Source organism: Argentina anserina, chromosome 4 (genome assembly GCF_933775445.1).
Source record: "Argentina anserina chromosome 4, drPotAnse1.1, whole genome shotgun sequence".
Classification (NCBI taxonomy): Eukaryota; Viridiplantae; Streptophyta; class Magnoliopsida; order Rosales; family Rosaceae; genus Argentina; species Argentina anserina.
The window spans coordinates 20893868-20906675 of record NC_065875.1 but is presented as its reverse complement, the minus strand read 5'-3'; the positions used below and the strand labels follow the sequence as shown (position 1 = coordinate 20906675).

The following is a 12808-nucleotide window of genomic DNA, read 5'->3' as shown; positions in this document are numbered from 1 at the left end:
TTAGATAAGTGAACGCACTGTTAAAACAAATATAGGGGATGAGTAGAAAATAGAAAAACGACGTGTGCTCGGGTGATTTAGTTTTGACTAGACTCTTCTTCCACAGAGCAAGAGAGAGCCCAGAATCAGCACTACCCACACTCTCTCTTCCCCAAAAAATAAACGAAACAAAGAATCGATCAAAATCCAAATATTTAAACTTTCTGAGTCAACAAACTACAACGAAGAACAAGCAGAAGAAGAAGAAGATAATAGCTGTAGCGAAAGGCCGAGTCTTCCAATCCCTGTAAGCCTTTCTATTTCTCTTATTCCCCATCTGGGCTTTCCTCCATCGTCTTCCTTTGTTTTTCTGGGTTTCCATTCTCTTGAGCATTAGTATTATTTTCTGCTTTTGGGGAGCTTTTGTTTGTCTAATTTGGTGCTTTAATCTGGCTTCATTAGGTAGAACAGAGGTCAAATGGGGTGTTCTTCAATTCAATTTGGGTTAGCTCGTGGTGATTTTTCTTGATTTGGACTAGTTTGGAGTGGTTTTCTGCATCTGGGTTTTGAGTTTTCAGTGCAAAGTTTGAGTCTTTGGTGAAGGGTACAGAGCTGAAGGAGGGTTTTTGTTTTTCTGGGAAGCTGAGATTGGGGCTGGGTTGATTTGTGGTGTTGGGGGTTCATTTTTCTGATGACAATGGGGGTTCTGGGGTTCTGTTTGTGAATCATTACACTCGAGTTTTCGTGACTGCTTTTGGGAGTGTTGGAGGCTTGTGTTTGTGGTTTTGGAGGGCTGGCATTTTGGTTGTTGTGTAAATTATGTTAAAGCAGATATTGAGTAAGGTGTCCCGGAAGTCTTCTAAGCATTCTGAAAGCCGGGATGGAGGCCATACGTTGTATTCGAATGCTCCCACCTATGGAAAGAGTGGTGAGCTGGGGACTGGTAAGTCTGGTAATGTGATTTCTTCTGTGCCAGCTGGTGGTTTTGTTTCGGATGTTGGGAATGGTTATGGGAACAAGAGCGCAAAGGGTGTGAATTTGAAGCTGAATGGCTTTGCGGCGGCTTCTTCTTATGAAGCATTGCCGGGATTTAGAGATGTTCCCAATTCTGAGAAGCAGAACTTATTAGTCAGAAAGCTAAACTTGTGCTGTGTTATATTTGACTTCACGGATCCAACTAAGCACCTGAAAGAAAAAGAGATCAAGCGCCAAACACTGTTGGAAGTAGTGGATTATGTGACTTCAGCGAATGGTAAATTCTCAGAAGTTGTAATGCAAGAGGGTATTAAAATGGTGTCTGCAAATTTGTTTAGGTCATTCTCTCCACAGCCACGGGAGAATAAGGTTGTAGATGGTTTTGACTTGGAAGAGGATGAGCCTTTGATGGATCCTGCTTGGCCTCACTTGCAAATAGTTTACGAGTTTTTGTTGAGATTTGTTGCATCACCTGAGACAGATGCAAAGTTAGCAAAAAGATATGTCGATCACTCATTCATTCTAAAGTTGCTGGATCTATTTGACTCTGAAGATCCTAGAGAGAGGGAGTATTTGAAAACAATTCTGCACAGATCATATGGAAAATTTATGGTGCATCGTCCATTCATCAGGAAAGCTATCAACAACATCTTTTATAGTTTTATCTTTGAGGCCGAGAAGCATAATGGGGTTTCTGAACTTCTAGAAATTTTGGGTAGTATAATAAATGGGTTTGCTCTGCCACTGAAAGAAGAACATAAATTGTTCCTCGTTCGGGCTCTAATTCCCTTGCATAAGCCAAAGTATCTAGCAATGTACCATCAACAGCTATCTTATTGCATTACGCAATTCGTAGAAAAAGATTGCAAGCTTGCTGATACTGTCATAAGGGGTTTATTAAAGTACTGGCCAGTCACTAACAGTTCTAAGGAAGTGTTGTTTATTAGCGAACTGGAGGAGGTTCTAGAAGCAACTCAGCCATCTGAATTTCAGCGCTGCATGGTTCCCTTATTCCGCCAAATCGCTCTTTGTCTAAAAAGTTCTCACTTTCAGGTAATACCTCTTTCACTACTTTTTGTGTAATAATATTATTTGATTGTTTTAGTTTTTATATTTGCATGTTTTAGTGCACCTATTCTGCTTGAAAAGTTGCTCTAATTCTGCAATCGTGAGAGTTCTCTGCATCATTTAATTATAGTTCATGTTGATCATAACACCTAGTCAGGATAATTTTTCTGCATCACATTATCCTCAATTTAAAAAAAAATACGTGGGGATTTCCATGTACTAAGCGAATCCAATTTCTTTTTTTTGTTTACTTTGTTAGTCTTCCCTCTGTTATCACTTTCGGATAGCTTTGCTGGACGATTCAAGTTTGTTGATGATCTTGAAAGTTCTTTGTTCACAATATTTTGGAGATGATTTTTGTTCCACCGCATTGAAATAGTTGAGGAAATTGAAGACATCATAAGATACTGAGTAAATGCAGGGAACTCCAGGACTGATTTTGTAGTTACTACCTTGACATTTTTGGCCTTTCTAATGTGGGGGAGGTGCAAAGTTAGCCTTTTTGAGGTTGGGAAGAAGAAAGTTAGAAAACTGAGTATAAAGCTTAATCTTTGTGATATCTCATGTGGTCAAAGTAGGTGTCCTGCAGTACTTGAAAGTTTTATTCAGTGCTTAATGGTTTTAGCTTTCTTTGTGAAATTAGAAGGCTGTTGTAAGGACTAGGAAAATTTCTTGGAGAATGTGGGTGCTTGTTTGGACGTCAGTTTGGTTGACATAGAGAATTTTCTGTGCCATTTTAATTGCATATTGTGCTCTGGTCGTATTAGCAGATGTATGAAACAAATTGTGATCATGAGCAGGGTTCTCTGAATATTTTTCTTGGTAGAGAATGAATTGGAATGACTTCTAGTGGAATCTCTGAAATACAAATTTGGCATTACTATGCTTAAACTCTAAGCCTATTTATATAAGGATTCTATGGGAAAACTGCAGATATAAGTAGATCCCATGCTAATTAATTAAACTCTTTCGCTTTGTGAATCCAATGCAATCAATTTTTGCTGTCAGGTGGCAGAGAGAGCTCTGTTTCTGTGGAACAACGATCACATTGAGAACTTGATCAAGCAGAATCGTAAGGTTTTACTGCCCATTATCTTCTCTGCATTGGAGAAAAATGCGACAAACCATTGGAATCAGGCTGTTCATAGCTTGACCTTAAATGTCCGCAAAATTTTCTATGATCTTGATCCCGAGCTGTTCAACGAATGCTTAGCCGAGTTCAAAGAAGATGAATCGAAGGAAGATGAGGTAATAGCACGACGTGAGGCCACGTGGAAACATTTGGAAGAAGTTGCTGCAAAGAAAGCTTCGAGCAATGAACCTGTGCTTGTTCGTGGCAGAGCACCTCTGCGCACTGCTTCACGTTAGCTGAAGAGAGACTTGCATTTCAGTGACATCAATATTTTTCCGGGTTCAAATGGGATTGGTTCAGGTGGAATACTCATGCTTTGTCATTTGCTATATGTATGATGTAGTTCTAGACAACGTAGGTTCTGGCAGATAACCAGTCTCCAAGAAACTTCTGTCTGCCTCATTGATTGTTCCATTTCGAAGTTATTTGTAGCTGTGCTTTGGCGTAAATTTATATACTGCAATTTCTGGAATACAAAGCATGATTATTCAATCACTACATTAATGACTTGAAGACTTCTTGGCATTCCCCTCTTTTTATAAAATAAAATACCATAAATTCTGAAAATTAGGACACTTTTTCTGTGGCTATTATTTGGAGGCAAATTATCTTCTTCTGTAGTACCCTGATGAAACAAAAACCTAAAACAAATAAAACAAAAGGTATACTTTAGTTAGCTTCTCGTCTTAAAAAAGATAGAGACGTGTCAACGATAACTGGGATCAGAGCTTGAGTGGATCACCTGGCTATTTGATTTGTAGCTTAACCCAAAAGTAGCCGATTTTGCCATACTCCAACCAAAGCAGCACTTGAAAATTGATGATCAGCATCATAGCAGCACTTGGTAAGTAACATATGATATCGGACTTCACTTCTCCCCAACTCAATAGGAAAGCTCCGAATATGTGTTTTACTTAGTCTTCATGACAGAACTGAATGCTTCTTGTAATAAACTGTGACTTAGAATATAATCATGTTGCATTCTCAATAAAATAAAATAAAACACACACACACATCATGTTGGATTGAACAATCTTCATTAGGGTTTTTGAACTGTCACGCTTAGGTGTAGACTTGAATTGAGGATCTTCAACAGCTCCGGGACTCCTCAAGGTCAATGTGCAAAGGAAGAAGGTTTTACTTACTTCGGCTTTTTTAGTATTATCTTGTTTTTATTACTGCTGAATATTTTATGATGTTAAAAATCATCTTATTCTAATTTTATTCAGTGTGATGAGTTTTCAAAGTAAAGTGGAGACAGAGTACAATATTAAGACTTTCCTCATTTCTCATGAAAACAAACTTTTGACATAGATTGAGTTCCCAGTATTTATTGCGATGAGAAGAATGGTGAGATTTTGCTTGCTTCCATTGTTTGGAACACACTCGAGAAAAATCAAACAAGACCCCAACCTAAGGTTTGTGTTTTGATGAGTTGGCGACTTCAACGTTGTAGGATTGTTCTTCCTGATCTTCTCTGAGTTCTCACATCGCACTTAAAAAAACTTGGCTTAAACAAAAATAATATCCTCTAATCCAAACTCTGAGCTCACTTATGTGGTTATTGGGATTGGAAAGTGAAAGCCTCCACCTTTTTCTTCTCTCTTTTCCTCCGACTTCTATGAGTTCTATCTCCTTCCTATTCTTTTCTTTACCTTGTCTGAGACTCACTCAAAGTTTAAAACTTTAATTATATAAAATATTGAATGTGACATTGTCAAAAGCCTCTTGTTCTTCAGGGCTGTTGTGGTCACCTTGTCTTCTTCCTCATTCTCTCTCTCTCTCTCTCTCTCTCTCTCTCTCTCTGACCCCCAAAGAACCAAGCTTTCTTGCTTCTCTTCCACTCTGCTTCTGTAAGTTTCAAGCTTTCGTTTTTGGGTCATCTGTTTATCTATGTTTGTTTCTGTTTTCTTTTACTTTTGGCTTGTAAAGCTGTTGGCTTTTACTTTATGTGATTTGTGCTTTATTCATTTGGTTGTTTCGTTGATGTGGGATGTAATATTTGTGTTTCAGATCGCACCCAGATCGTGTCAGACACTGAGCCAACTTGGGTAGCTGCTGATTTTGGTAAGGGTCTTCAACCTTTGCCTCAGCTGGAAGAAGATTAAAGATAAGAGCTTGTGGTGTGTTTTACTTATTATTTGGGACCTTGTTATTGGGTTTTGACTTATTGAGGTGTTTCTGCTTCTGGGTTTGACTCAGAGAGTGAGAGAGAGAGAGTGTGATGCATCAATTACAAGGCTTGTGCTTGCTTTGATTATTGGTTCTGGGATTGAGTTTATGGAAATGGGCGTCTCTGTCTGGGTGTTCAATTTGGAATAGGTTGGGTTTGTTTATTGACTGAAATAGTTTGCTTGTATTGGGGGGTATGGCTGTTTGATTTAAGGAGTGGATTGGGTTTTTGGTTTGGAGGAGCCTGCTGGGTTTGATAAGATTTGTGTTTGTGGTCATTTTGTAAGTCAAGTCATGATCAAGCAGATACTTGGTAAGCTTCCAAGGAAGCCCTCGAAATCAGCTGACAATCGAGAACTGGGGGGTGCATCTGCATCTTCATTAACTGCTTCAGCCATTTCAAAAAAGAGTGACTTAGCAAGTGATAGGCCAATAAACGCTAACAGCGTACCTATTCTGGATCTCGATGGTGCTTCTCGTTTCGCAAATCCTGGTGGAAGTAAGCCCCCCCAAGTTGTAAATTCGAAGCTAAATGGTAGTTCTGTTACTGCTTCTTATGAAGCGTTGCCGGCATTTAGGGATGTGCCAGGCTCCGAGAAGCAGGTATTGTTTATCAAGAAGCTGAACTTGTGTTGTGCTGTGTTTGACTTCACTGACCCAGCAAAGCATCTGAAGGAAAAAGACATCAAACGGCAGACATTGCTTGAGCTGGTGGATCATGTTAGTTCTGCGAGTGGAAAGTTTAGTGAAGCTATCATTCAAGAGGCTGTAAAGATGGTCAGTTTGAATTTGTTCAGGTCACTTGCTCCACAACCCCGTGAGAACAAGGTTTTGGAATCTTTCGATATGGAGGATGATGAGCCTTTGATGGACCCTGCATGGCCACACTTACAAATTGTGTATGAATTTTTTCTCAGGTTTGTTGCATCTCCTGAGACAGATGCAAAGTTGGCTAAGAGGTACATTGATCAGTCATTTGTTCTCAAGTTGTTGGATCTCTTTGATTCCGAGGATCCTAGGGAGAGGGAGTATCTGAAAACAATTCTGCATCGTATCTATGGAAAGTTTATGGTGCATCGTCCATTCATAAGAAAGGGGATAAACAACATATTCTTCCATTTCATTTTTGAAACAGAAAAGCATAATGGTATTGCTGAGATGTTAGAGGTTTTGGGCAGTATAATCAATGGATTTGCTCTTCCACTAAAAGAAGAGCACAAACTCTTTCTTATTCGGGCCCTAATCCCCCTTCACAAACCTAAATGCTTATCAATGTACCATCAGCAGGTGTCATATTGCATTACTCAGTTTGTAGAGAAAGATTCCAAACTTACAGATACCGTTATAAGAGGCTTGTTAAAGTATTGGCCAATCACTAGTAGTTCAAAGGAAGTCATGTTCCTAAGCGAGCTGGAGGAAATTTTAGAAGCAACCCAGCCTGCAGAATTTCAAAGGTGTATGGTACCCCTCTTCCGCCAAATAGCTCGCTGCTTAAGCAGTTCACACTTTCAGGTAGTGTTTTGTGTCTTCAGCTAGTTTACTATTTTCTAATTCTTTACTATATTAGGTGTGTTTGGACATAGTAAGCATTTTAGTTCTTCTGCCAAGTAAACTATTTTCATTTTCTGGAAACATGCCTTTGGGAGCGACGAGCGACCATGTGTTTTTCTTACCGTTGTGCCCCCAACAACTTTGCTTCTATGTTGTTGTACTGAGCTGGTAGAGGTATAAACCTTATATCCATGACTCCGAGGAGATTTATGTTTGTAAACCCTTGCAGTGTTGCATTTCTGCTTTCAACATTATTACTGGGATAGGACAGATAATTGCCTGTGACTTGTTTACTTGGGACTATCGTAGACTTGTCAGTTGTTGACTCTATATATTGTCATGGTTCAAGAAATATTCTAGAATATTGTTCACCATAGCAAAGAAAATATTCTTGGACTTGGCGGCAACAATTATTTCTTAAAGTTTTTTGGTTCACTTCATCTCTTTTGTATGTATACCTGATTGGGAAGATGATCAGTAGTTAAAATTGGGATTATGATTTTGTTTATGATGAGTAGAAATGACATCAATACTTCCTAAACCAAAACCTTGAGCTGAATGTTGCTTTTGCTTCTACAGGTGGCAGAGAGGGCTTTGTTTTTGTGGAACAATGAACATATAGAGAACTTAATCAAACAAAACCGTAATGTCATACTACCCATTATTTTTCCTGCTTTGGAGAAGAATGGCCGAAGCCACTGGAACCAAGCAGTCCACAGCTTGTCACTGAACATACGCAAAATCTTCTCTGATGCTGATCCTGAGCTAGTTGAGGAGTGTATGCTCAAATTTCAGGAAGATGAAGCAAAAATGGAGGAGAATAAGAGAAAACAAGAAACTACCTGGAAGCGCTTAGAAGACATTGCTGCTTCCAAAGCTGTTTGTGGGATGTAGCTCCCTGCCTGAACTCAGTCCAAACATCTTCAATTCAATGATAGAGAGCCATATATTCTTGTAGCATGCCCGCTGATACCACTTTTTTATTGCTGTTTTGGGTGTTTGGGAGGAAGTATCATATGTGGTTCTGTGATTTGAGAGGTCAAACACCAACTTATGGGTCCACAATCTCATCTGTTCATCCCCTCTATTTTTAGACTGGCACCCTCAGCTTCCGGAGACAACATTGAAGTTTGTGATTTTGGAGTTGCACAGATACCATATGCAAGATAAAACAGAAGCTGCATTACACATTCAGGATGGTGAACATAGTGCTATAGTTGATGGTTATAAAGGTTAACATGAAGAAGCCACTAAATATAGGTAATTCTATTTTATTCACTTGGAATTTTTGTTTCATCGGTTCAAAGTATTTGTTGAAAATGTTTAGTGTGCCATTTCATTATGCATATGTACTATAAAAACTCTTTTTGGTTAGAAACAATCCACTTTGTGTGTGATTTTCTTTTTATACACATACTATTTATCCACATGTTACTTTAGTTGAATACTTGAATATATGTTATTGTTTGTCAACTATGGCAAGCAAGTTTTCCTCTAATTTTCTGTTTCCTTCCGCAGTGATGTCCTCTTACTTTCGATGTCAATAGTTAGAACTAATAATTGAAGAAAATAGAATCAACTTTATTATAGGTATGATGAAAGCAGAGTAGTGACTAGTGAGACAGGGAACATATGCCAAGGACTGTAGATAAACTTTCTTAATGCGAACAAAATAATTATGAACTACTTGAACCATAGAAATGGAAGAGAACCAAAAACCTAGTTGCTGAATCTTAGGAGTTAGGCAGTGAAGCAAACTGCAGAATGACGTTGAAATTTATCCATGCCTTCTCCATCCAAGCTCATCAATGCCTCTATACCGTCATCGGATCTGTTATAAGTATTGCGGCACGTTATATTATGAGAACCTGACTCAACTGCTGAACCTTTGAAAAATCAACCTTTCCAGATATCAATGCAGTTTCTTGGCATAATCCAAGTTCGTGTTCCTTGATAGATTCCTTATTTGAGCTAAAGGTGGACCATTCTTTCCATTGGATCAACCATCTTAGACATTACAGTTGAGGACAAGTACTGACTTTCGCATCTTTAGTATTCTTTACTAGACTTGTGAGAGCTGTTATAGCTTACACAACCATCCTCCACACACATGCTCCCGGATGCTTTGTCTTTGCCTATAGCTAAACTGGATGCCTCAAGCATTCAAACACAAACCTCTGTCAAAATAGCACAAGGCATGACGAATCATATGCCTCTAGATTGACATATAGAGGCTGAACTTAGGCAGTGTTAATGTTTTTAACAACACCGTGTGCTGCTGTAGCATCGAGGAAATAATAGACTGTTGCAGCATCTGCAATCTAGTGTGAAATGCATATACCAGTACCACCAGTCCACCACAGTCGAACAAGTGCAACTGAACAGCCATGGCTGCAACTGCCTTGCTTGTTCTAAGATTGTTAGATCACGGGAAGAAGTCCACCAATTTTTCTTTATTGCAAGTGCTTATTCTTGTTGCCAAGTCCTATGACTCCTATCACATAATTTATAAATATAATGGTAGGTTTGTCTCTTCGGCCTTTCGATGTGATTATGAATTTTTACCTTAGCATTGACAATTGAAGATAGTGGAAGAGAAAAGAATCATTTTGCATGGTGGTCCTTACTGAAAAATGATAATTTGTAGCTTAGGCGAATGAAATACATAGGTATTTTCTGATAATTTGTACCTTAGGCCAATGAGATACATAGGAATTTGTCTTCATCGTCAGCTGTCATATCAGAACTTATCATCGTTTGAAAATTAGGGTTCACGAGGATGATCAATGTGAGCCACAACACTAAGAAGTAAGAAGTGAATTATTAGGGATATGAGTAGAATGGTTCCTCCATTGCCGCAAAGCTCAGTAGGTAGCATGGTTTGGTTCTACGTAGTGTCCACAGCTGAGGATGAAAGTGTGATAGAGTTGCGTGAGTTGGTGACTCAAATGAAGGAGATGATGGCTCATCTTTGTGGTACATATGTGGAGAAGTTTGAAAAAAAAGGGCCTTCAATCTTTGTTGAGTGTATGAAAGAGTCAAGGAAATCGTTTAATATACAGAATCTGGTTGTGTACAGATGTAGTAGTTGGTGTAGGTTTCCAGTTTATGAAGCGGACTTTGGTTGGGGAAAGCCAATTTGGGTTACCATTGCTAAGTGTGTGCTGAAAAATAGCATCTTTCTAATTGATACTAGAAATGGGGGAAGGTATTGAAGTGTAAGTGAATTTGGAAAAGCAACACATGAAGATGTGCGAGCGTGATGTGGAGCTTCTGGCCTTTGCTTCTTTGAATACAAGTGCTAATATAGACTGCAGTATGTGACCGTGAAACATAACTGAGGTTGGTGTTTGGTTTCACAATATCCTAGTACGCCCCATGATTCTAATTTTTTTTTCCTTTTCTTTTTTTTGAGAATGATGATTCTAATCTTTAGTACGAGTTTTCTCAATCATTTATTGAATAAAATGTCTGAACTCATCCTTTGATATTGATTACATTGAAATATAGCTTGATGTAACTAACCTTAAGAACTTTGTTGAACTTCACTGTTGAATTACTTGAACAAGCAATCTGAGGATGAAGGTTTAATAAAGAGATTAACACATGCAGCTTAATGCAATCAGAATTCAGAAGGTTACATACTATGACTTGTCATGAATGGAATGAATGAATAAGACTAACCATAGATGTTTAAAAGTAATAGCAGCCATCGCAAGCCTTAATGAAGGCATAGATGAATCAGTCCAGATTTATATCGAAAAAGAGTGATATACATACATGTCAGATCAGATCATCACTGATCAGTATATGAACAGAATTTAAAGTACACTGAGAGCTAGTAAGCTACATGTGTATACGATTAATTTCAAATTGAGGAAGATGCAATATTTCCAGTATTAACGTCATAGAAACCTTAACCGCCGTTGATGGATTGTTGAGATTCTATTACTCTTTCTACTTCTTTAATAGGAAGCTACATGTATACACCTCCAGCAAAGTCTTCTTTATATAAACTTGATCGACCCTCACATATGCTTGTCCCTCCGCATCACAGTTGATATACAAGAATCTGGTTTGATGGTTGTTTTAGTCCACTAGACCAAATTTTGATACACTAACATGGAACCAGTGTAGAATTCTGCATTAGTCATACCATACTGCTCAAATATGCAATTGAGCTTACAACTGATCTACAAGAGATCAGAACAAATCAAAGCCATCATAAAGGTATTACTATCAGCAGCACTACAGAGTTAGATGCCATGTGTTTATGCACAGAAATATTTCAAAGATTTTTAAATTCTATTTCAACTTCATTTTCCTAATTTTCAAATACTGACATGTAAAAATTGCATATTGTAGTCTAACCAAAGCAATTTAAGCTTACGATGTAAACTAAATATCCTAGAGTACTTAAAATCACTCTAGCCAGCCAATTTTAATCTATTACTTTACAACACTAAGAATTTAGTTAATATTACATTGGCGTGGCCTGAGGCTAAATATATACATGCCTCTTTCGTTATGAACTGCAATGGTCACTGATGTGAAAAAACATTCTGACTTATAACATTGTTGTTTATAGAACCAACATGGCTCAAATTTAGGCAAACCAAGATGAAGATCCAGATTCTGATATCAACTGCTGTCACGTTAATCAGTGACCATACGAAACAAGAGAAAGAATGTATGAAGTACTGCTTCAATATGAAATCGAGCTTACAATTAATATACAGGAAATCAGAACAAACCAAAGCCATCACGACATCAATCTTCATAAGCTTGAAGCAGTTTACCATGAACTATTCGAAAACTACTGGCGGTACTACTACCAGAGTATCAGCAGCAATATATGGATGATGCACAGAAATATCTCAATTTTTCCAATCCATTTTTATTCTTTCCTAATTTTAAATATGTCTAATGTATAAAACTATAAATTGCATGTAGTAGTCTAACCAATGCAACGTAATCTCAAACTGTAATCACTGTTTACTAAATCCTACAGTTAGAATCACTCTAGCCAATTTTGATCAACTAATCTGCAACACTGGGAAATTAAATAGGCTAAACAAGTTGCATGCCTCTCTCCAGACTATCAATATATGAAAAAACAACAACAGTCTGATTGATCACCTTACAGTTTAACATGGCTTGTATTTAGGCCAATTAGGTAGACCAAGATGGGGATCCAGATATGTTTCTGATACCAACTGTTGCAACATTAATCGGCTAATGACCAGAAGAGAACAAGAGGGGAAGGACCATTCAGTACTTGAGATAAACTCTCAATGTCGAATGTTTAGTCAGCTTAAATTATGAGGATCCAAAACAGTATTTCCAAGTCAGATGACTAGATTTGAACCAATTGTTTCTGCAGGCAAATAGGGGAATGCAGCTAAAACTATATGCTTATTTTTCACCTTCACTTTGAAATCAATTAAGCAGTTAAGTTTGTTAGAACCATCCCACATTGGAAAAGTAGCCAAATGACGAATCCTTATATACCTTGGAATCCCGTATGAGCTTGTCCCTTCGGGGACATCCGATAAAATTGGAACGATACAGAGAAGATTAGCATGGCCCCTGCGCAAGGATGACACGCATAAATCGAGAAATGGTCCAAATTTTTTTTGCAATTTTCCACAGATCTCCCTGCTCTTGCTCGTCGTCTTATATCAAAACACAGCTTAAAGTTCAGTATCAATGCAGATGATGATACGAACTGATTCTACCAACTCCCTCTCTTTTTTTCTGCAAATTTTCCACTGATCGCCTGCTACTGCTTGTCTTCTTAGATCGAAACACAGCTAAAACTTTATTATCAATGCAAATGAATGAGATGATCATACGAACTAGGAGTCTCATACTTCGGTAACTTCGATTAACAAGCTAAAGCCGTACCCTTGAGCACTGTATATATAGTTT

At 38.1% G+C, this 12808-nt stretch overlaps 2 protein-coding genes and 1 non-coding gene across 3 annotated transcripts; all 3 read left to right on the top strand.

The window, feature by feature from the left end:
• Nucleotides 1–82: 82 nt before the first annotated feature.
• Nucleotides 83–3661, top strand: LOC126791344 (serine/threonine protein phosphatase 2A 57 kDa regulatory subunit B' theta isoform-like). The gene is made up of 3 exons (XM_050517782.1): nucleotides 83–286; nucleotides 442–2007; nucleotides 3031–3661. The coding sequence occupies exons 2-3, from the start codon at nucleotides 799–801 to the stop codon at nucleotides 3388–3390; spliced, it is 1569 nt and encodes a 522-aa protein (XP_050373739.1). The 5' UTR covers nucleotides 83–286; nucleotides 442–798; the 3' UTR covers nucleotides 3391–3661.
• A 1126-nt stretch (nucleotides 3662–4787) lies between these two features.
• LOC126791346 (serine/threonine protein phosphatase 2A 59 kDa regulatory subunit B' eta isoform-like) lies at nucleotides 4788–8304 on the top strand. Its single transcript, XM_050517784.1, has 3 exons — nucleotides 4788–5007; nucleotides 5168–6838; nucleotides 7457–8304. The coding sequence occupies exons 2-3, from the start codon at nucleotides 5621–5623 to the stop codon at nucleotides 7769–7771; spliced, it is 1533 nt and encodes a 510-aa protein (XP_050373741.1). The 5' UTR covers nucleotides 4788–5007; nucleotides 5168–5620; the 3' UTR covers nucleotides 7772–8304.
• Nucleotides 8305–12409: 4105 nt separating this feature from the next.
• On the top strand, nucleotides 12410–12512 carry LOC126793001 (U6 spliceosomal RNA). Its single transcript, XR_007671989.1, has one exon. It is a non-coding gene; the product is annotated as a U6 spliceosomal RNA (small nuclear RNA).
• The last annotated feature ends 296 nt before the right edge of the window (nucleotides 12513–12808 follow it).